The 22,696-nt window shown below is 41.8% G+C and overlaps 1 protein-coding gene across 3 annotated transcripts in view; it reads left to right on the top strand.

Moving 5' to 3' along the window:
• The window catches only part of fynb (FYN proto-oncogene, Src family tyrosine kinase b), a 119,527-nt gene that overhangs the window by 61,608 nt on the left and 35,223 nt on the right, over nucleotides 1–22,696 (top strand). For all 3 annotated transcript variants that reach the window (XM_082148484.1, XM_082148486.1, XM_082148485.1), the window contains exon 3: nucleotides 14,436–14,710. In XM_082148484.1, coding sequence (XP_082004610.1) covers nucleotides 14,446–14,710 — 265 coding nt within the window. In that variant the 5' untranslated portion in view covers nucleotides 14,436–14,445. The remainder of the gene's footprint in view (nucleotides 1–14,435; nucleotides 14,711–22,696) is intronic.

The raw sequence follows: 22,696 nt of genomic DNA, 5'->3' as shown, positions 1-22,696 counted from the left end.
GGCGGGACGGGAGGGACGGGGGGCCAGGTCCAAGAAGGGAAACAGAAACAGGGGGTAACAGACTCAAAGGGGCCAGGGTGACACAGACAGTACATCGGGGGAACAGGGCGAAGCAAACAGTCCATCTGGTGGCCGGGGCGAAACAAGCAGTACATCGGGTGGCCGGGGCGAAGCAAACAGACCGTCGGGCGGCCGGGGCAAAGCGAACAGTCCATCCGGCGGCCAGGGCGGAGACTTTCCCTCGGGCGGCCAGGGCGGAGACTTTCCCTCGGGCGGCCAGGGCGGAGACTTTCCCTCGGGCGGCCAGGGCGGAGACTTTCCCTCGGGCGGCCACGGCGCAGGAACTGGAACAGACGCCAACGGCTCAGGAACTGGAACCACCGGCTCAGGCACTGGAACTGGCACCACCGGCTCAGGCACTGGAACTGGCACCACCGGCTCAGGCACTGGAACCGGCACCACCGGCTCAGGCACTGGAACCGGCACCACCGGCTCAGGCACTGGAACCGGCACCACCGGCTCAGGCACTGGAACCGGCACCACCGGCTCAGGCACTGGAACCGGCACCACCGGCTCAGGCACTGGAACCGGCACCACCGGCTCAGGCACTGGAACCGGCACCACCGGCTCAGGCACTGGAACCGGCACCACCGGCTCAGGCACTGGAACCGGCACCACCGGCTCAGGCACTGGAACCGGCACCACAAGCTCCGGTTCAGGAACAGACACAGACACAGACAAAGACACAGACAAAGACACCGACAAAGACACCGACAAAGACACAGACAAAGACACAGACAAAGACACAGACACAGGAACAGACACAGGAACAGACACAGGAACAGACACAGGAACAGACACAGGAACAGACACAGGAACAGACACAGGAACAGACACTGGCTCCGGCTCAGGCTCAAGAACAGGAACAGACACCACCGGCTCAGGAACAGGAACAGACACCACCGGCTCAGGAACAGGAACAGACACCACCGGCTCAGGAACAGGAACAGACACCACCGGCTCAGGAACAGGAACAGACACAGGAACAGACACTGGCTCCGGCTCAGGAACAGACACTGGCTCAGGCTCAGGAACAGACACTGGCTCAGGCTCAGGAACAGACACTGGCTCAGGCTCAGGAACAGACACTGGCTCAGGCTCAGGAACAGACACTGGCTCAGGCTCAGGAACAGACACTGGCTCAGGCTCAGGAACAGACACTGGCTCAGGCTCAGGAACAGACACTGGCTCAGGCTCAGGAACAGGAACAGACACCACCGGCTCAGGAACAGGAACAGACACCACCGGCTCAAGAACAGGAACAGACACCACCGGCTCAGGAACAGGAACAGACACCACCGGCTCAGGAACAGGAACAGACACCACCGGCTCAGGAACAGGAACAGACACCACCGGCTCAGGAACAGGAACCACCGGCTCAGGCTCAGGAACAGACACCACCGGCTCAGGCTCAGGAACAGACACCACCGGCTCAGGCTCAGGAACAGACACCACCGGCTCAGGCTCAGGAACAGACACAGGCTCGACGGCGGCCATCTTGACAGAGGACACAGGCTCGACAGGTGTGACGTGGACACTCTCGGCGGCGGCCATCTTGTCAGGGGACACAGGCTCGGCAGGCGTGACGTGAACAGTCTCTGTAGCGGCCATCTTGTCCGAAGACACAGGCCCGGCAGACGTGACGTAAACAGACTCGGCGGCGGCCATCTTGTCCGAAGACACAGGCCCGGCAGACGTGACGTGAACAGACTCGGCGGCGGCCATCTTGTCCGAAGACACAGGCTCGGCAGGCACCACCGGAACTGGGACCACCGGAACAATTATGGAGGGAACCCTTCTCCTCCTCCTGTGTCTTGAGACCACCGGAATTGGGACCACCGGACTCAGGACCACCGGAACTGGGACCACCGGAACTGAGACCACCGGAATAGTCACAGAGGAGGTCTTCCTTCTCCTCCTCCGTCTCCGGACCACCAGACCACCTCCTCCGATCTGATCACCGTCTGACATGGTGCTCTCCTCCTCCAAAGTCCTCTGAACACATCTGGAGAAATATTCAAATAGGGGAATTTCCCTTCTCCTCCTCTGAAGAAAAAATCTCGCTCCGCTGAATCCACATTTTGGCTGGTTCGTTCTGTCACGGGAGAGTGAGCGAGAGACTAGGATTCAAGTGCAGAGGAGATTTAATTAACAAACACAGACAAAAATACAGAAAACTCAGAACTCAGATAATCAACAGACAGGAACATCAAAGACAGGTAACTCGGACAACGAACCAGCACAAGACTACAAACACAAGGAGGCTAAATAGGGGAACAACAAAGGAGGGTAACGAGACAGACAGGTGGGACAAATTAACCAATAATCAGATAACAAGATGGGAGGGGCTAGACAATAGACAGGAGAGCACATGGCACAAAACAACAAACACCCATGTGCAGCACAAGTCAGAACAGACACGTGACACAAAAGCTTTGCGTTTAAAGACCTAATCAAATATTTCGTTTTAGATCAGTATTTGTTGTCTAATTATTTACTTGTGTGGCAAGTAGCAAGACCTGATCAAGTCCTGATCACCCTGTCAGGGTTTATTCTGAGATAACAACTGGCTGGATGTACATTATCCCTTACATAAAGTTCGGAAATGTTTAAGCGAATTACAAGGACATTCAACAGGCTTAATTTCACAGGATATGCGCTGTGAGAAACGTGCTCTTTGCTTGATGTTATGCTTGCAGTGAGTGTGTGGTCTCGACTGCCGGTATTTTCCTTACAAATGCTCTACGAAGGAATAATTTGTGTTGTTTGGATTGCTTTAGGCTTATATATAAAAAATGGAACTTATGAAACTTACTGACAACTGCTTTCAATTTCAAATGCTCGTGCGCTTTGTGAAGAGACCCTCTGTGTATGTGGTTAAATGTGCGTCTCAAAATACTTTTGACACGAAATTAATGTAAACGGTCAGTTATGTCTTCAGGGATTAAACAGACTGGACAAAAATATCTTTCATTTCAAAAGAGATTTGCGCATTGGTGTGAATACAGCTTATTAGATCTCCCACTGTCTATGATGTCATCAGTAATAATCAAACAACAGTAAAGCTGAGAAAGAGAAAAATCACTCACTGCTTTTGAATTGATAACGTTCAGATAGGCTACTCTTAAAAAGGCTACTGAAAGCACACTTTGTTTATTGCTTTTAATGTTTTGTTGTTCCTCTTTTTTATGTACTAGGCTACTTGCTTTTATATTTTGAAGCTATATTAGTTTATATAGCCTTAATAGTCTTAACATACAATTGTATTAATAAAATGTAATTATTTAAAATTATTTAAAAAAATTGTAATTATAAAAAAAAACCTTAAGATTACATATGTAATTAAATAAAAAAGATTTTAAGATTAAGAAACTAATTGAGTAATAAGAAAAAAAAAGTAGATCAAGAATCGGTTTGGAATCGGATAGTGACTCCCAGGATCGGATCGGTTCGGAACGGATCGCGAGGTGCCTAAAGATTCCCACCCCTGTATTTTTCACACCAATTTTAGATTTAAATGAAAAAGGTTAACACAAGTATTTGAGTTAATTAACAATAAAACATAACATGAGAACATGAAAGATACTTTTTCCTCACCCATCAATATTTCTCTAAATGTGTGAAATATGGATAATTATGGATTACATTTTTTAAAGCAGTGAAATGACATGAAAATGTATGTGAAAATTTAATTTATTATTCAAATTACACAAAAAATATGGCTCATGGATCATTTGATTAGTTGTATTTTTAACGTTTCTGTTTTGTCAAATTTTTTGTTAGTACTAAGTCTATGGTTTATTTAATTTCTCTCTCTCTCTCTCTCTCTCTCTCTCTCTCTCTCTCTCTCTCTCTCTCTCTCTCTCTCTCTCTCTCTCTCTCTCTCTCTCTCTCTGATACTGAGTTAATTTGACACAATGGTGCTGTGCTGGCTGTATTTGACAGACGGTTGAGATGAAGGCCAGTATCTTCATCTCCGCTGGGTTATGGACGTTTTCCCTGGGAGTTTCTGTTAGTGGGAGAATCTGAGCCCAGAAGTGAGTGTGTGTTAGAAAGCTGTACAAGGATGATTGCTTCCAAAGGAGTGACAGGAAGAACTGGGACAAGGTCATTACTATGGTGACAAGACAACTTCATGATCCAGCTACAAGCAGCATTGCCACTACACTTTAAATATGTAGAGCTGTGTATATTAGTAATGTGTTTTACATTACTAAACATCTTAATTATATTGTTACTGATTAAAATAGAATGTAATAGGATTATATAAACAACACACAACTCCGAATGATTTAAATAATTATACTACACTCAGTACATTGTTATTTATGCACAATGGCCCCATCTTAACTTGTAATGTTGGAGTAACTGTAGGTTGAGACTGAGAGTCTTGCTCTTTGCTTAATTCATGACATTGACAACAGAATCATAATGCTGACCAAAGGGAGTGAAACCTTGCCAAAAAGGTGTAAGCATACAATCCATAAAGAAATGCCAGATTTAGATATAGGTTGGGATTATTGCCGTGGCTGATATGTCGGCCGATATTTGGCATTTGATTTGATTATTGACATCAGCCGATGTTTTTTCCGTGTTGTAACAATATATACAGACATGACCATGATAAGTTTTGGTGACCCGATATATTGCCCATTGTGTTTACATGCATGTTTGTTTACATAAAATGAAATTCACAAATATTTTAGGCAATCGCACTCATCTGATCTGAGAAAAAGGCGGGGCTCAGGGACAAACACACACACACACACACTGAGCGAATGCGATTGCCTGCGTCTGTCCTTCTTCAGGTCAAGAACTGTTATAAATTTAAAAATAGCCCAATTAGCTTATTACACAGCATATTATTTATATATTATTATTATTATTATTATAATAATGTGGCGATAATTTTGCATATCGTGATATTGAACCAAACAAAATCACCAGGGAAATTCCTTTACTGCGGCAACCACAATCTCTCCACCTCCCTCTCACTTTATCTGAGTCTTTCTCTCTCTCTCTCTTCCTAAGATATAAAATATTCCTTGGTCTCTGCAGACTCTCTGCTCTTTGTCTTTTTTCATCTGCCCTTTCATCTCTTCATTTCTCTTGCTTCTCTTCCTTCTCATCTCTTACAACCATTCCCTTAATAAAGCAGTTCACTTGTCTTCTGCAGAAACTCATTAACCTCCTCTCCTCTGGTCCCCTCTACTTTTCACTTCTTTTTTTGTCTCCTCTCATCTCCTGTTTCTCCTGTCCTGTCGTCTCATCTCATCTCCAATCATACTTCTCTCCTCTTTTCACGTCTCTTTTCGCCTCCTTTCCATCCATCACATCTTGTCTTTACTGCTGTTCTTCTGCAATCTCTCCTGTCTTCTTATCACTAATTCTCATTCACTAACGTGTGTTACAACCTGTTTGCAAATGTAGTCCTGCAAACCACGCCCCTCTAGCATACACCCACCACCCCACCCCACTCCCCCTTTCCTTTGGTACGGTCTGTGATCCATAAATCACAAAATAGTGTTATACATTTCCTAAATAACAAGCCCTTGTGTCATTATTTGTGGTTGTTCAAGCGATACCGTTTTAAACTAAAAACGTACAACCCTTTATGTGTTTTGACCATTCATTTACACCACAACAGTGTTTTGGGTGCCTGAAACTACGCGGAAAACTCAAAGGAAAAACTTTTCCATTTTAAGCATACCATTGTCGTGTAAACACCCTTAGTTTCATCAATTTGTGTGAATGTCACCCACATAAGTAGGTGTCTTATTTCATGAGTAAATCTGAGTAATTTCATGATAACGGAGTATATTTTGGCTGAAAGTAGGGTTGTCAAAGTATCAACATTTCAGTCAATACTAATTCCACAAAAATGTCTTAATTATTTATATCAATTTAGATGCAACAGAAAAATGGACACTTACTCATTTATTAATTAAACATTTTCAAGTAATTAATTATTAAAGAAAAATGAAAACAAAGACAAATCACAACCATTCGAATGCTTCTGTGTGCTTCCATGTGAAATTGAGAGCGAGTGTTTCAGTCCTGATCAGGTTTTATCGGTTATGATGCTCCAGTCATAGAAAATCACACAGTCAATCACAGAAAAGAATGAATCAGTAATCAGACAAAATAATAATAAGAATGTGTGATCTTTGCTGGCTTCTGTGTGTTAGCAAACAGTGGTTAGTTTTGGAAATTCTAACTAGTGTCATTGACATTACACTTTGCACCTTTAAAGATTCAGATTTAAGTAGCTTAATAAGCATAGTACAATGATTTACATTGCAAAAGCAGTTTAAAGTAAAGTTAATCCGTGCAGTGTTTCTATGTCACACAATGAGCTTTTCACAGATAGATTTCCTGCAATACAGGCTCATTGGAAAAATGTGCCTCTAAAGGTCTTTGCACACTTAGTCCGAAATTTTCGCACGTTAAAAAATAAATACGACCTCACGTTATGTCAATCACGCTTACACACTGCCTCCAAAACTTTTGTCCGTCATAAAATAATTCGGATCAGGTTCGATTTTCTGCGTTTTTCGCATCCATAACAAGCATTTGAATGGTGTTTTGACAATTCAGAGCCACCGAATGACGAATACGAAAAAACGCATACGAAAATTTCGGACGGAATAAGGACATTTTTAACTACATTTTTAAAACTGCAAAACTGTACCCAATTCACTGCGGTTTTCAGTTGAAATAAACACTATTCCTTTCCACACAAATAATGACTACAGAGGCAGATTGATTAATAGACTTATTTTTGCACAGTTTGTAAGGCAGTTTGTTTGGATCGAACCAATGAGGGCAGTCGATCAGCAGGGAAGGTCTCTCTGCGCGTTACTGTCTTTCCTTTTACGCAACACAAAAAGATTAAATGGAACACAATTCTCATATGTATTTTCTCGTTATTTCATCTGACTCCATAAATGAAAAGGTTTTAATGATATCTGGGCATCATTAAAACATGAACGAATGTCTGATTATTCTTTCCGACTCTTTAATAATATTTTACCCGCTCAGATTTAGGAAACTATATCACTCTGAGGCCCTGGCCTTCGCAGGTCTCGATACACAATTTTCGCCAGTTCTGACCATCAATCAGAGGTAAAATTGGTTATATATCTAAGATTTGCCGTATTTATACGCACACCATCAGAGATACTCTAACCCCCTTGAATGCCCCCTCGTGGCTCTTAATTCAATCGCTTTACTTTAGTAGAGGTTTTGGCCACCATTAAAGACGCCAGTAGATCAACTTTACTTCTCTTTAATAGTTTTGGATTAGCCAAGCCCGTGATTGTTCACGTACATGTACAGTATCTAAAGCAACATTAAACCAAGAACAGAGGTATAGACTGAACAGCGTGTTAGATTGATCAACCAGCCTTCGCTGCTCTAAACGGAAATATCTCGTCTCCACATTCAAGTACACGTGCAATGATGTCAGATATCAGCCGTCGCTAATCTGGCATAACCTTATGGGACTATACGGATCCAGTAATCTATTTGGGAAAAACAATCTCAGAGTCAGTCAGGATAAAATAAAACGTTTACAATTTATTGACCAGGTAATGAAGCAATAATTCAAAATCCAATTCGCAAGAATAAATTCATCAGTTAATCATAACATAACAACAATTCAGGAATTCAGGAATCGAAGAATTTGTAGAAATGATTACCTGGCAACAAAAATTACACACAGCGATTGTGTGGGCAGTCAACCTACAGACTCCTCAAACTTTTCTACACCTTTTCCTTATATACCCAGATAATTAAATATTCTTACCAAATGGTGGCGTCTGTCATTATAATTAGATTTTGGTTCCCTATTCAGGGATTCACACTGTGAGATCAGAATTTGTACTTGAATGGGTTCTTGTTTTACATACAGGAGGTATAGTCTGAATGGAGGATCTGGGGGAGGGAAACACCTTTAAGGGACACATCACTCTCTCATATTCTCATAACTTCTTTTAGCTTTTCATTATGGTTGGGAGAATGAGACCATTTTATCAGGCGCACTGAGACAATTTAAATGATATCAAACATGCATAGTTACTTCTTGGACATACATAGGTTTTCAGTGTATTTCAGGTGAGGAGGAGGAGGGGGATGAAGGGGAGATAGTGTGTGTGAAGTGTGAACTGCACTCTGTGCTGCGTCTCGGAAGTTCCTGTTACATATGCAGGAGATAGTTCAAGTGTTAATTCTCAGGAGGGCCTTTTGTTTCATCGAGGGGTCGATCAGACATACTGGCACCAGCCTTACAGTTGCATGTTATGGTTGGTAAACAATTACATTTTGATGTTTGCATCACATAACTAGTTCCATATGTATGGCTTTTCTGACATCATAAACTTTCTCAGTAGCTCACCTGGTACAGTGTTGCACTTCAACATCGAAAAGCAAATGCATTTTTATCTGACGATTGCTTTGGTTAACACTATCGGTTTGATTTATGGTAGGGTTTAGTTTAGGTGGTGTTATTTTCAAACGCGATAGAGCATTTACCTTTTAACGCCACTTATCGGACATATCATTTCCGAACTGCAACAATATGTACAACAACAACCGTAATAAAACTTTTCCAGATTCACATTTATCTGTTTTGGATAAAACTGAACATGCTTTTTGCGCCATTTACTGGACATTACGAAGACAATGTAATATCAAAAGCAAAAAATGTCACCACAGTCACTTTTTCCAATAAGCCTGTGTTGATTTCCTGGGATCAACGTTCTGTACCTTCAGTAAATCCTGAGGAGAGCTTTGGGTTCATGTTTGCAGTAAGCTGTTGTTTATGGGCATCCTTGATCTGTAAATGAGAGGATGTGGGCTGAACCTCAGTTAACGCCACTGACAGCCACCAGGTGCTTCTGCTTAAGGGCAAGAAAGGCATAAATTATTCATGGCAGAGGTAGACAAATAAAAAAGATATGGAAAGAGAGCCTTGTGGATTAGCGGAAGAGCGAGACGACAGGAGACCTACTCGTAGGTGTAAGAGTGCTAGTCTGCTCACTGACACACAGCAGGGGTTCGTCTGAGAGAGATGGAGAGGAAAAACAGAGCGAGAGAGGAAGCCGGAGCAGGGGATTCTCTGTTCCTGGATGTTCCTGTCATAAACGGGTACAGAGTGACCCAGCCTTCTTTCAGTGTGTGTCTGAAAGAGACATAAGTGAAGATGAGCAACTCCTGTCATAACTAAGAACACTGAGATCCATGCGTTCCCACTTTTGGCACAGCATTGAAGAACATCAATTAAATTCAAAAACTGAAAAATAATATCTTTGCAGATCTCAATCTGATACAGATCTGGATTATAGCAGGAAAAATGGCTTTTATACAAACAGACACCTTATCGTCCATTTATTTCTCTCTCTCAAACACATGCACTGCTTTTGTCCAGCCATCTTGATCATATAAACATCTGTCAGTACAGACTTTTAAAAAATCAATTTGAATTTCTGTCTAGTTGGATGAAGTTTAAAGGGCATGAATGTTCGTTATCACTCAATCTAAAATCAGTATGTATCCAATAAATGTGACTTTACTGTATGTTTCTAGAAAACAGTTTACAGTGTTTACTATCATATGCTATCAGCATTACTACTATATTCAGTCACTTCATTTATAATTGTACGTCTGTCATTGCATTAGATATAAAACCAAATAGCATTTATTTTAAAAATAGCACAAGCACACTATTCAGCAAAACATTTTACAAAAATACTTTTTTTTTTTTTAAGATGCCCCTCTGTTTTGAAAAATTACTATCCTAAGAGACATTTTTGTGTATGTTGCCTTCTCTCCCCTTGTGAAAAAGTAATACACTTTAGCACACTTTTAAAAAGAGTACTTATTTCAGAAATAATATACTCTGCACTTAATTCATATGATATCTTACTTAAAAAGTACCGTTTTTTTTTATTTATTTTTTATTATATGCTTTTCAGATTTAACCTTCTGAGCCCGAAGAACGCGCCGGAGCGTTCTGCTGGATTTTTTTCCTCATGACAGCCTAAACAACTTAAAATACTTCATGATAATACAAAATACAATGATAAATAAGTCATTTTTGGCCATACATATAAGTATTTATACATCTTTATAAACTATAAAGGGTCTTCTTTTATTTATGTACACGCACAATAACAACAAATCCTTGTGTTTTTGTAAAATAAAGAAAATAAACACAGGGTGCACTTTTAGCTGTCGCTGTCTCCGCGAGAAACTTTCTGAAAGTACACTACAAGTTCACATTCAACACAATTAACCACACTTCTTCACAAGAGTCTTCTCTCTCTGCATTTCCCTGTGAGGGCCTTCTGGAAGAGGGATAAGAGATCTTGAAGTTTCCTGATGGGAGTTTATTGTCCGTCAGACAGTTCAGCTGTTGTGCTGTTGATGGATCATGGGCAGAACTTCCGAGTTCAGTTTTAAAATCCTGCACTGATGAACGGAAGAACACACACACACACACACACACACACACACACACACACACACACACACACACACACACACACACACACACACACACACACACACACACACTCACTCACTCACTCTCTGCCTGTGTTAGTGCTTAGTGAGTGAATTTCCCAACAAGAGGAGCTTGACAAAAAAAGAGAGTTAGTTCAGTTTTACTTGTTTGAGAATCTCTATGCAAAAAGAAATTCTTTCTCTGTGCTGTATTATTATATATTTCATTACACTGTACTTTCAGATAATATCATATTAATTAAATTAAAGGTCATCCTAGGTGTATAGGACATTCTTCTTTCAGACGAATACAATCGGAGTTATATTAAAAAATATATCATTTTGAAGTCCATAAAAGTGCATCTATCCATCATAAAAGTGTTCCACACGGTTCTGGGGGTTAATAAAGGCCTTCTGAAAAATATTCATATTTAAGACTTTAAATTAAAATAATAAAGTAAAATAACTAGCTTCTGCCCAAACTAACGTACGGATTCCACCTGACGAAACTTACCAATTCACAAAATTAACGGAATGCATAGGTGATATAAAAAATTGGATGACTAGTAATTTCCTACTACTTAATTCTGAAAAAACAGAGATTCTAATTATTGGAGAAAAACGTCCTCACGTAATAATCTAGAATACTGTCTAACACTTGATGGCTGCTCTGTTAAGTCTTCGTCGTCAGTTAGGAACCTGGGTGTGCTCTTTGATACCAATCTTTCATTTAAAAGTCACGTGTCTAGTATCTGTAAAACCAAATTTTTCCATCTTAAAAATATATCTAAATTACGTCATATGCTCTCATTGACAAATGCGGAACAATTAGTCCATGCATTCATGACATCAAGGCTAGATTATTGTAATGCTATTATGGGTGGTTGCCCTGCACGCTTAATAAACAAATTACAGCTGGTCCAAAATGCAGCAGCTCGAGTTCTTACCAGAACCAGGAAGTATGACCATATTAGCCCAGTTCTGTCAATACTGCACTGGCTCCCTATTAAACATCATATACATTTTAAAATATTGCTGATTACTTACAAAGCACTAAATGGTTTAGCTCCGCAGTACTTGAGCGAGCTCTTAACGCATTATAGTCCTTCACGTCTTTTGCAATCTCAAAATTCCGGCCAGTTGATAATACCTAGAATCTAGATTATCAAAATCGACTGCTGGCGGTAGATCCTTTTCCTATTTAGCACCAAAACTTTGGAACAGTCTTCCTAACATTGTCCGGGACTCTGTCAGTTCAAAGCTAGACTAAAAACACATCTCTTTGACCTAGCATACACATAACACATTATAGACTTTTATAATTTAATGTTAGGCTGCATAGATTAGGTCAGCCGGAACCGGGAACACTTCCCATAAATCCTGATGTACTCGTTACATCATAAGAAGAATGGCGTCTACGCTAATATTAGTCTCTCTGTTTATCCCGAGGTTTACCGCAGGCCCTCGGATCCAGGCTGTATCCAGATCTGATGAAGGACCTGCGCCTGGACGCGACAACAGCGCAGTCCTGAAATGTCAACTAGTATCTCCCCTGTGAAGGCCTTCCTCCCCTCCCTTTACCTTTCTACAGATAAAGCGTTGTCGGGATAATTCCGGAAGCGATAAAAATTCTGTATTATAAATTAAGGCCAGACAGGTAGTATGTTGAGGGTTGATTTGTAGGACTACACGCCTGCACACATATTTTCAAACGCGCATACCTATAGACTGAACTCGTAATGTGCATGTGCACGCCATTGGCGTTCTCACTGGTTCGTGTTTTTGAAGTTTGCGCACATAGAACTTAAGAGTTTTCTGTTAAAACGGTGTCGTGTGCCCCTAAGTTAATAACTAATGATCGTTGCGATGGAAGTGAATAAATCAAACTAACTTTAGCTGGACAATAACTGTATTCTAGAGCTGCTATAAAGCCAAAACAATCTCTGTTACTTTAATTTCCTGTTATCAATGAAAAGCAGCTTTGGAACAATCTACATTGTTAAAAGCGCTATATAAATGACTTGACTTGACTTGACTTTAAAAAAAACACTTTATGACTGTTTTTAATATGCTGAAGTACATGTTTAATAGGTGCACTTTTGTAATAATGTCAAATTAAAAGTTTTACTTATCTTTTGTCTTAGTTCTATTACTAAAGCACAAAGTACTTGTTAGGGGTTCAAGGCTCAAGTGTGTAGCGCTGAAACCCTTTTGTAATTGTTCGAATTTCCAAGGATCAGCATTCTAACTAAAAGTGATCGGGCAGACCAAACCAAACCGTAAGTCGTAGAGACTTGAAACTTTGAGGGATCGCAGTACTCACACCATCTACAATGTCACAGAGGCCTGCCCCGATCGGCCTGATGGTGGCGCTACAGTGATCAAAAGTACAGTACGCAATAACTCATAACTCCTAAACTGTTCGTTGCAGGTTCAAGTGTCTTATATCATTGGAATCCTTGTCTCCTTGGTGGAGTAGGTTTACCACCTGAATGGAGCCAAGCCAGTTCTTCGCATTTTTCACGTCCGTAAAGGATTGTATATCACAGGATTTTTCGCACATGTCCATGACATTCATTCCATATGGTAGAATTCCTCATTCTGAGCAACTTTGATTGGGGCCGCCACCATCAGTCAAATGAATCCTTAAATATTGGAGATTATTTCAAAAATCTACTTTAGCAAATTAGTCCTAGGTTTTTTTGCTCAACCTCGATAACTGTTGAAAAGCTTTACACCATATATGTCCTTAGTAATTTGCCTGTATTGTCTGTAAATGGTCTTTCATCTATGATCTAGGTGGTTACAGGCTTGCTAAATTTAACATAATACCTTTTTACGTGCTTAAAGGCCTTAAAGCGCTTAAAGGGATAGTTCACCCAAAAATAAAGTCATCTAAAAATGTCAGTCATCACTCACCCTCAGGTTGTTCCAACCCCGTAAGGCTTTCGTTCATCTTCGGAACACAAATTAAGATATTTTTGATGAAATCTAAGAGCTGGCTCACTCCTCCATGGGCTTATATAGGATCGAAACTTGCCGGCCAAGAAAAGTAATTAAAGACATTGTTAAAGTAGTCAAAGTGACTACAGTGGCTCAACCACAAGTTTATAAAGCGACGAGAATACTTTTTGTGCGCGCAAAACGACAAAAATAACGACTTTATTCAACTATTAACGATGTCTTTACTAACTTTTCTGGGCCCGCAAGTTTCGATCACTTAGAAGCCTATGGAGGAGTTATCCAGGTCTCAGATTTAATAAAAAATATCTTAATTTGTGTTCCGAAGATGAACGAAAGTCTTACAGGATTCGAACAACATGAGGGTGAGTAATTACTGACAGAATTTTCATTTTTGGCTGAACTAACCCTTTAAACCCTGTTAATTGCTGCTTGCAGCTATATTTATCATTTTAACTGTAGTGTGTTATTCAATATTACACTTAAAGTTATATAATTTAAATGTGCTTAATTGCAACTTCAAATGTTTAATTACAAATATATTGAAATGCATGACATACAAGTTTCAATAGTAATAACATGACAAAGTATATTTTAGTTTACCATAAATGCCAGTACATTCGACAGTACACATTAACCATATTTCACAGACAATAGAAGTAATTATGAAGTTAGATATACGATTAAGTGTGTCAAAAAAGCACTCAAAATCAACTAGTTGTATTTAATATCAATTTTAACAATGAAATATTTTCATTTAATTATAACTCACATTGTGTTCGAAAACATTACATTCAGTTTGCACTTAAGTATGTTCTTTTAATTATAATATAATATTTTTTTATGATAAAGTATGCTAAGGTGTACTTAGGATAGTTTATTCCTAATCTCTCTCTGTCTTCATTTCATAGATCATAGAGGATGGGCTGTGTGCAATGTAAGGACAAAGAGGCTGCTAAGTTAACAGAGGACCGGGACACCAGCTTGTCTCAGAGCGGAGTAGGTTATCGATATGGTGTTGACCCCACGCCACAGCATTACCCCAGCTTCAGTGGGGTCACTGGGGTCGCCGCCATTCCCAACTACAACAACTTCCATGCCACTGGGGTCACGCAGGGAGTGACCGTCTTCGGAGGGGTCAACACAGCAACACACCAAGGAACACTCCGCACGCGAGGAGGCACAGGTAACACACACTTCATTAGAATGGAAATGTTTCTGAATATCAAAGTTACTTCGTTTCTCAGGCTCTGAATTTTTGTCTGCCTCCATAGTTGACAAACTTTTAAAAAACATCTAATTCGTTGACCTGAGAATTGATAAAGCGAAAAGCTGTTTGAACAAGAAAATCTGAACATCAAATATTGATGCCTCGGCTGAAATACAGGAGGAGTAAACTTCCATTTTATAATTTATAATTTATTAAAATATTGAGTGCAGCATCATATCTCAGTGCCCATATTTGTTGGTGGCCAAAAAAACGTGTGCATTTTTACAGACTTCATGAAATGACTAAAAAAAAGTTTCTTTATTGCTATCTTTGGTTCCTTGAAAAAACCTTAACTTCCTCAGAAGCTTTCCATTGCACAAAAGGTCTTTATCTACTTTTTTCCTATGCCCCATGATGCTTTGTGCAAATTATTGGAGTATCTTCTGTTAAACGGTAAACAATCAGCGAAAGGTTCACTCTATCAACACAATATGTTTTTTTTTTTTTTTGTTTTGTTTTTTTAAACTGGGTACAATGAGATCTATTCACATTCCATTAAAAAGAAACTTACAAATTAATATAACAGACCATGAATAACCCCAGAAGCTTGATTCTTTCCGCAGCAATAATATGGATGGGTTAAATGTCACTGTAGTAATATAGTATGTCTAGATTATGTAACATACGTTGCCTTAATCAAAAATGTTCATTAACTTTAGTATTGATTGATAATATTTCAAAGTGCTTTCCGACATTTTGACGGACAATAAAACTTTAATTTTATTCTAGTAAACACTGTTTATAGGGATTAGAAGTGAAAAGGGAAGACAATTGCATTTTAAAGCATCTGTGTGAAAACAAACCTGGAGACATAAGGATTTGAGGAGAAAAACTGAGAGATTCTTAGTGCATTTCAGTGAATTATTCATGGCAAATATTGTAAATTAAATCGGGAGAGCAGACCACAAATGTGCAGTATGTTGTCTTTTGTTGTTTTCATATTGTTACAGTTGAATCCAAAGAAAAAAAGAAAATAATTAAGAGGAAAAGAATGTAGCGACTGAAAATAGCTCTTGTTATAGATATTCTTATGATATCATGTCACATTAAAATATCAAGCGTTACGTTATCCTTATGATATCTAACTAGGGTGACCAGATGGGGGGGGGGGGGGGGGGGGGGGTCTATGGGTCTGGGGTGACGGGATGGGGGGCTTCTATGATATTAGACTGCGTAGCCTATAATAAAAGATAATGAATTTCAAACCTGAACCAAACATATTTTTATTCAAAGATCAACAGTCTGTCATTATTCTTTAGTCTGCCACAAAACAATGACTGTTGTAAGTAACAGTGCGTAAATCAGACCTTTCAGTATAGCCTAACGCTAATAGCATAACAAGATAATTGTGTAGTGAAGTATTTTGTCCTCGCGGCTGCAGCAACTTGCGCTCCTAATAATAGGCAAAATAGGCTACAGAATATTTCGTTCTGTATTGACAGGTGCAATATTTGAAAATCGATCATATATTTTTTTTTATTACATTTATATCTGCATTTATGTAAAAACTTAAACTTTCAAACATCAAAATGTCATTTATTAATATTTTTTCATGTCAAAATGACATACAAACATCTTTTCCTATTCTATTTTGCCTGGAAACGCTTCCAACACGCTTCGCGTGAAAAATAGGCGTCGGTTCTATTTATAGCATGCACGCGTTTTCCGCGCGGCTCGAGGCGCGCCTGAGACGCGCGTGTCACGCAGGCAGTGTGCAAGCTCTAACCTGTTAACAGGGGAGCCGAAATAAAAACGGACACGCCACGCAGCCAGTGTGTCGCCGGCCTCGACCTCCGCAGACAGTTTTTAATGTTTATAAGACAATAACTACTCAAGATTTTGCTTGAGTATAATTTTCGGGACAATTAGGGCCAGATTCGGGATTCGGGACAACAGTTTAGATTTCGGGACTGTCCCGAATTTTTCGGGACGTCTGGTCACCCTATATCTAACAGCTAATTCTGTCAACTTTCTGACGTCTGAAAATAAAATCTGAAGAAAATTGACAGCTTATTCAATCAAACTGATGGATAAGTATTATTTGTAGTGCAACCTTATAATTAGCATTTAATGTTATCAAACAGCTAATAATGTGTTTGCTAATGTTACACAAACCATATTCCCGTTCACCATCTCAGAGTCAGACAGCTGCCATCTGAAAATCAGCAGCCTTAGAAACGCTTTGAACAACTCAGATCGTCAGTGGAGAAAGGTACACTGTAAAAAATGTGGCTGCGATTAGTTATAACAACTTAAAATTTGTTGAGATAACTTAAATATCCAACTTAACTAAACTTAATATTTTAAGTCAAGCATGAACACATACTTTTTAAAGTTGAAACAATGTTGGATTTTAAGTTGTAATAAATAATCGCAGCAATTTTTTTTACAGTGTATATAGTTCATCATAACATCATAATATGCATCATGTAATATGCAATAATATTCTACAGAATTGGTGCAAACTGCTGTACGACAACCAAAAAAAACAAATTTTAAAAAGCATTTAAGTATTCAAATTTTAGATGTTTACTAAGATTTTTCTATTATCTATCGAATCCCACAATAATATTTCAAATATACAGTGGGGAGACAAGTATTTGATACACTGCCGATTTAGCAGGTTTTCCTACTTACAAAGCATGTAGATGTCTGTCATTTTTATCATAGGTACTCTTCAACTGTGAGAGACGGAATCTAAAACAAAAATCCAGACAATCACATTGTATGATTTTTAAATAATTAATTTGCATTTTATTGCATGACATAAGTATTTGATCACCTACCAACCAGTAAGAATTCCGGCTCTCACAGACCTGTTAGTTTTTCTTTAAAGCAGGGCTCAGTAGTTTCGGGATTTCTTCGCTGTATTCTCGCTTTTTGCTCGCAGGTTTCTCTCTAGAGCTCCCCCCACAGCTTCGGAATAGATATTTGACAACACTGTTGTAAAAACCCGTTGGCGATTCTCAGACACCAGAGGCTAGTAGATCAACGACATCAAAGCAGATGGGACATTCTTTAAAACGTCTTCTTCATTCGGGTTCGAACAGCGTGAGGGAGCGCAATAATGACAGCATTTTAGCAGATTTCTTTTGGCCGTAAAGCAATTGTTTACATCGCGAGACCTGATATCACGCGATACTTCCTGACGCGGAGGCCGGCGGCCCGCCGGCTCAAAGTTGCAAGTGCGGATTTTCCGCTCACGGGCACCAGGGGGGTGCGAAACGACCACCATTCAATCCGAAATAAGTAATATAACCATTCCAATGACTCCGAAGCTGTTCAGTTAAGGTAAAAAAGTTACTTAGTTCACCTTTAAGAAGCCCTCCTGTTCTCCACTCATTGCCTGTATTAACTGCTCCTGTTTGACCTTGTTACCTGTATAAAAGACACCTGTCCACACACCCACTCAATCAAACAGATTCCAACCTCTCCACAATGGCCAAGACCAGAGAACTGTGTAAGGACATCAGGGATAAAATTGTAGACCTGCACAAGGCTGGGATGGGCTACAAGGACAATAGGCAAACAGCTTGGTGAGAAGGCAACAACTGTTGGCGCAATTATTAGAAAATGGAAGAAGTTCAAGATGACGGTCAATCTCCCTCGGTCTGGGGCACCATGCAAGATCTCACCTTGTGGGGCATCAATGATCATGAAGAAGGTGAGGGATCAGCCCAGAACTACACGGCAGGACCTGGTCAATGACCTGAAGAGAGCTGGGACCACAGTCTCAAAGAAAACTATTAGTAACACACTACGCCGTCATGGATTAAAATCCTGCAGCGCACGCAAGGTCCCCCTACTCAAGCCAGCGCATGTCCAGGCCCGTCTGAAGTTTGCCAATGACCATCTGGATGATCAAGAGGTGGAATGGGAGAAGGTCATGTGGTCTGATGAGACAAAAATAGAGCTTTTTGGTCTAAACTCCACTCGCCGTGTTTGGAGGAAGAAGAAGGATGAGTACAACCCCAAGAACACCATCCAAACCGTGAAGCATGGAGGTGGAAACATCATTCTTTGGGGATGCATTTCTGCAAAGGGGACAGGACGACTGCACCATATTGAGGGGAGGATGGATGGGGCCATGTATCGCGAGATCTTGCCAGGGCAACTAAGGAGTGGCTCCGTAAGAAGCATCTCAAGGTCCGATCCTTGGCCTAGCCAGTCTCCAGACCTGAACCCAATAGAAAATCTTTGGAGGGAGCTGAAAGTCCGTATTGCCCAGCGACAGCCCCGAAACTTGAAGGATCTGGAGAAGGTCTGTATGGAGGAGTGGGCCAAAAACTTTTGATCTCTGTAATTACAAACAAAGGTTTCTGTACCAAATATTAAAGGAGCTGTATGTAAGATTGTGGCCAAAACTGGTACTGCAATCACTTTCAAATTACTGTAGAGCGGTGTATCCTCTCCCCCTCCCCCTGACTCGAGGTTGCCAGATAGGCTGCAGGATCCAGCAGGAACGTAGGCTGCTACGTAGCTGTGGTAACTAGAGCAGAGCTGGCAACCCCAATGCCGAAACACTACTGACTTTGTGATTGGTAGATAGGTGGAGGGTGGCGCTTCAGGCCAAAACACAAGATGACAACATCAACATCAGTTGAGGGCTGCAACTTCACTTTTTAAATGACAATATCCTGGCTGGACTACTGTTGTAAGTGATATAAGTATTTGAAATGAACATGATTTCTTAATGTCTAGTGACATCAGGGCCATTTTATGATTAATTGAAATACATTTCTTACATACAGCTCCTTTAAGTTCTGCTTTTCTGATGTATCAAATACTTATGTCATGCAATAAAATGCAAATTAATTACTTAAAAATCATACAATGTGATTTTCTGGATTTTTGTTTTAGATTCCGTCTCACACAGTTGAAGAGTACCTATGATAAAAATTACAGACTTCTACATGCTTTGTAAGTGGGAAAACCTGCAAAATCGGCAGTGTATCAAATACTTGTTTGCCCCACTGTAAGTAAGCTTAATATATATAAAATCATCATTTATTGGGTACTTTCAATTGGGAGGTGGCTGTCCCGAACCCTAACCCCTAAATTTCAACTTGTGAAAATGATATTGAATTTTTTATTTTTTTATTTTTTTATTGTTGTTTTTAAAAATGTCTTTTTGATTTTCTTTTAAAAAGTAAAGTTCATGTAAAAAAATGTGTCCCTCATTTTCATGTCACTACCAAAACAGTGTGTGTTTTAGTCCATTGGCTGATTCTGATTTTAACCACACCCCTATCTAATATTTTGATCGGGAAATATTCCTTTGTCCCTCTCTCTCATAGCCTCTCTTTCATTGTAGATAGGTACCATCATTTTTAGGGAAATGTGTTCAAAAGTCTGAAAATCTGTGTGTAACTTTAAAGGATATCACTACCAAACACCTTTTTTCTGCAATTAAGCAAACTTTTTTGGGTGTAATTCCATCAAATTTAGTTTTTTTATGTGTGTAAAACTGTTCAGAACTATGCTAGTTAACCATGTGCTGATTAGCATCTTTGAGTTAAGCTCAAAAGTATCTAAAATTGTCACCACCGAAACAGTCATGACCGAAACATGCCATCATTGTTTTGGTAGTGACAAAAGGGAACACATAATCATTTATTTGGGGGAAATAAACAAAAAAGTTGTACAGTTATGCAAATCATTAGTATCTTGGTATGTTTTAGTAGTGTTTTAGTATGCGAGTTAAAAGTCTGTAGTGTCCAGAGTTCTCGCGAGAGCACAATTTGAATTTGCTCACAGTGAGTTACTCTGGCATTGAGTAATGATGCTCATTAAAGGGGTTATAAAATGATTTTATAGGGTATTTCACACTCTGTAACTCTGTACAGATAAAGCATTGTCCGGTTCTCTTTCATCATCTCGTTTCGAGATCCACCTATGGGAAGGGCATCCGGTACCTGACCTCTGTAGAAGCATCCAATTGCACCAAGTCTGGTTAACAGACAGAAGCGCGCAGCCAATGCCCGGTAAGGCCACACCCCCTTACCTAAAGCATATAACCCCAATGCGCGCTCGTGTACCTCAGTTGTCATTCGCTTCTCGCGATCTCTGTATTACTCAGCTCAGTGAAAATTTGCACACTGCTCACCGCGTGTCTGCAGGAGGACATATCGACTCGATCAGCCTCCGCCGGACGTGACAGTCGTGTTTTCATCTGTTGCTGCGTTGCATTCGGAGCCGCCCGCGCTCTCTATCTCCGTTTTCCTCCATTAACGGCTGCCCGCCACGGATTTCTCCAGCTTTTTGCGGATATGTCGCTGTCCAAGCCTGCCGCCTCGTCGGGGGACTCCCTATCACGGGCCTGCCCGGCCGCGTGTGGAGCCCTTATTGCCGCGAAGGACCCTCACCAGCTGTGCGTGGTTTGCTTGGGTCCGAGGCATGCTCGCGAAGCCTTGGAGAATCCTGAGAATTGCAGCCTTTGTCTAAGGCTGCCGAGGAAGCTGCTGAAGCGCCGTTTCAAGGTAGCTGTGACACAGTGCACCGAGCTCTCCCTAACTTCGGACTCGGACGGAGGACACGGTGATGACGCGCTACCGGGGGCCTCCCGGGGCGCGACTCAGTTTGTTTGGGCTGACCAGCCCAATTCCGCCTTCCCCGAAGAGGACATCTTCGAGGGCGGCCTCACTCTCGTCCACGAACCGGCCGGTTCTGGCGAGGAGGATGATGCGGCTATCCTTGGGGTCTCCGAGGACGAGGAGGCCATCCCGCCCTCCGGTGTTCCCCAGGCTAGCACGGCCCACACGGCTTTACCTCCTCTCCGCCTACCAGGCGGAGATTCTCGAGGAACTAGGACAGCAGCTGGTGAAAGGAAATCCTTCGGATACCCTCTGGAAGGAAATCCTCACGGTGAACGACCTCGTTCTCCGTAACGCCCGGCAGGCCGTCCAAGCTTGCGGGCGCTCCATGGCGCTTTCCGTAGTGGGAGAGCGCGCGCTGTGGCTCAATCTGTCAGGACTCCCAGACAGCGAGAAGCGGCGCATCGCAGGCGCGCCGGTGGAGCCCGGCCGGGCTCTCTTCGGTCCCGCCGTCGCACTGATGCAACAACGGTGCGACGATAAGAAGAAAGAAGATGAGGCGTTTAAGCTGTGCCTTCCCAGGAAGGCTGCCCCACGCCAGGTGCCCCCTGCGCGTGTGCCTAACCCACCTGCCATAGGTCGACAGTTTGCTCAGGGCAAGGAAAAACCCCGCAGCATCCCTCCACCACGGCAGCAAGCCCCAGCGCCGGCCAAGCGCTGGGGAAAGTCTAATCCCCCCGCGGCCGCGGCCGGGAGACAGGCTAACCCCACTTCTACCGACTCGAAACGCAAGCGGCCTGCCTGACGTTCTACCGATGGGGGCTTCGAGTCTGCCGTCGCGGGTCACAAACCCGTCGGACTCCCCCCTTTGTTCAGGACCCCCGTCGAAAAGACCCAGGAGTGCCCTCGGCTCACCGCGCCGCGAGACTGCCCAGTTCGCGGGTGCAAGTGTGTGTTTTCCCCCCACGTTCAGGGGGCACTCTGTGAGGTTACGTTCATGTGTAGTGGCACCAAAGCACCACTCGCCCTCTGTTCCCCTCACGTTTTCAATAAAGGCTTCGGCCCAAGTGCATGTCCAGCACAAAACACACACAATTCAAAAAAACACGAATCACATAAATTCGTTTCGGAGGGAAATCCCCTCTCTGCAGAGAGATCCCATCTCATTGCAGAAAGAGGAAATTCCTCCGAATCCATGCATGCCGCCCCCAGTGTGCCCACTGGATGGCTGGACGCTGGACAAACCAGCTGGACGCTCACAGCTCCGCTCCAGCCCGAGCGGGGGCGCTCGCGAGCCACGAAGCGGCTTGGCAGGCCATTTCAGCTCCCGAGTGGGTGTTGCGTACCGTAACCAAGGGTTACAGGCTGC

This window comes from Leuciscus leuciscus, assembly GCF_965113295.1.
Source record: "Leuciscus leuciscus genome assembly, chromosome: 19".
Classification (NCBI taxonomy): domain Eukaryota; kingdom Metazoa; phylum Chordata; class Actinopteri; order Cypriniformes; family Leuciscidae; genus Leuciscus; species Leuciscus leuciscus.
This window is presented reverse-complemented; position numbering and strand designations above follow the sequence as displayed.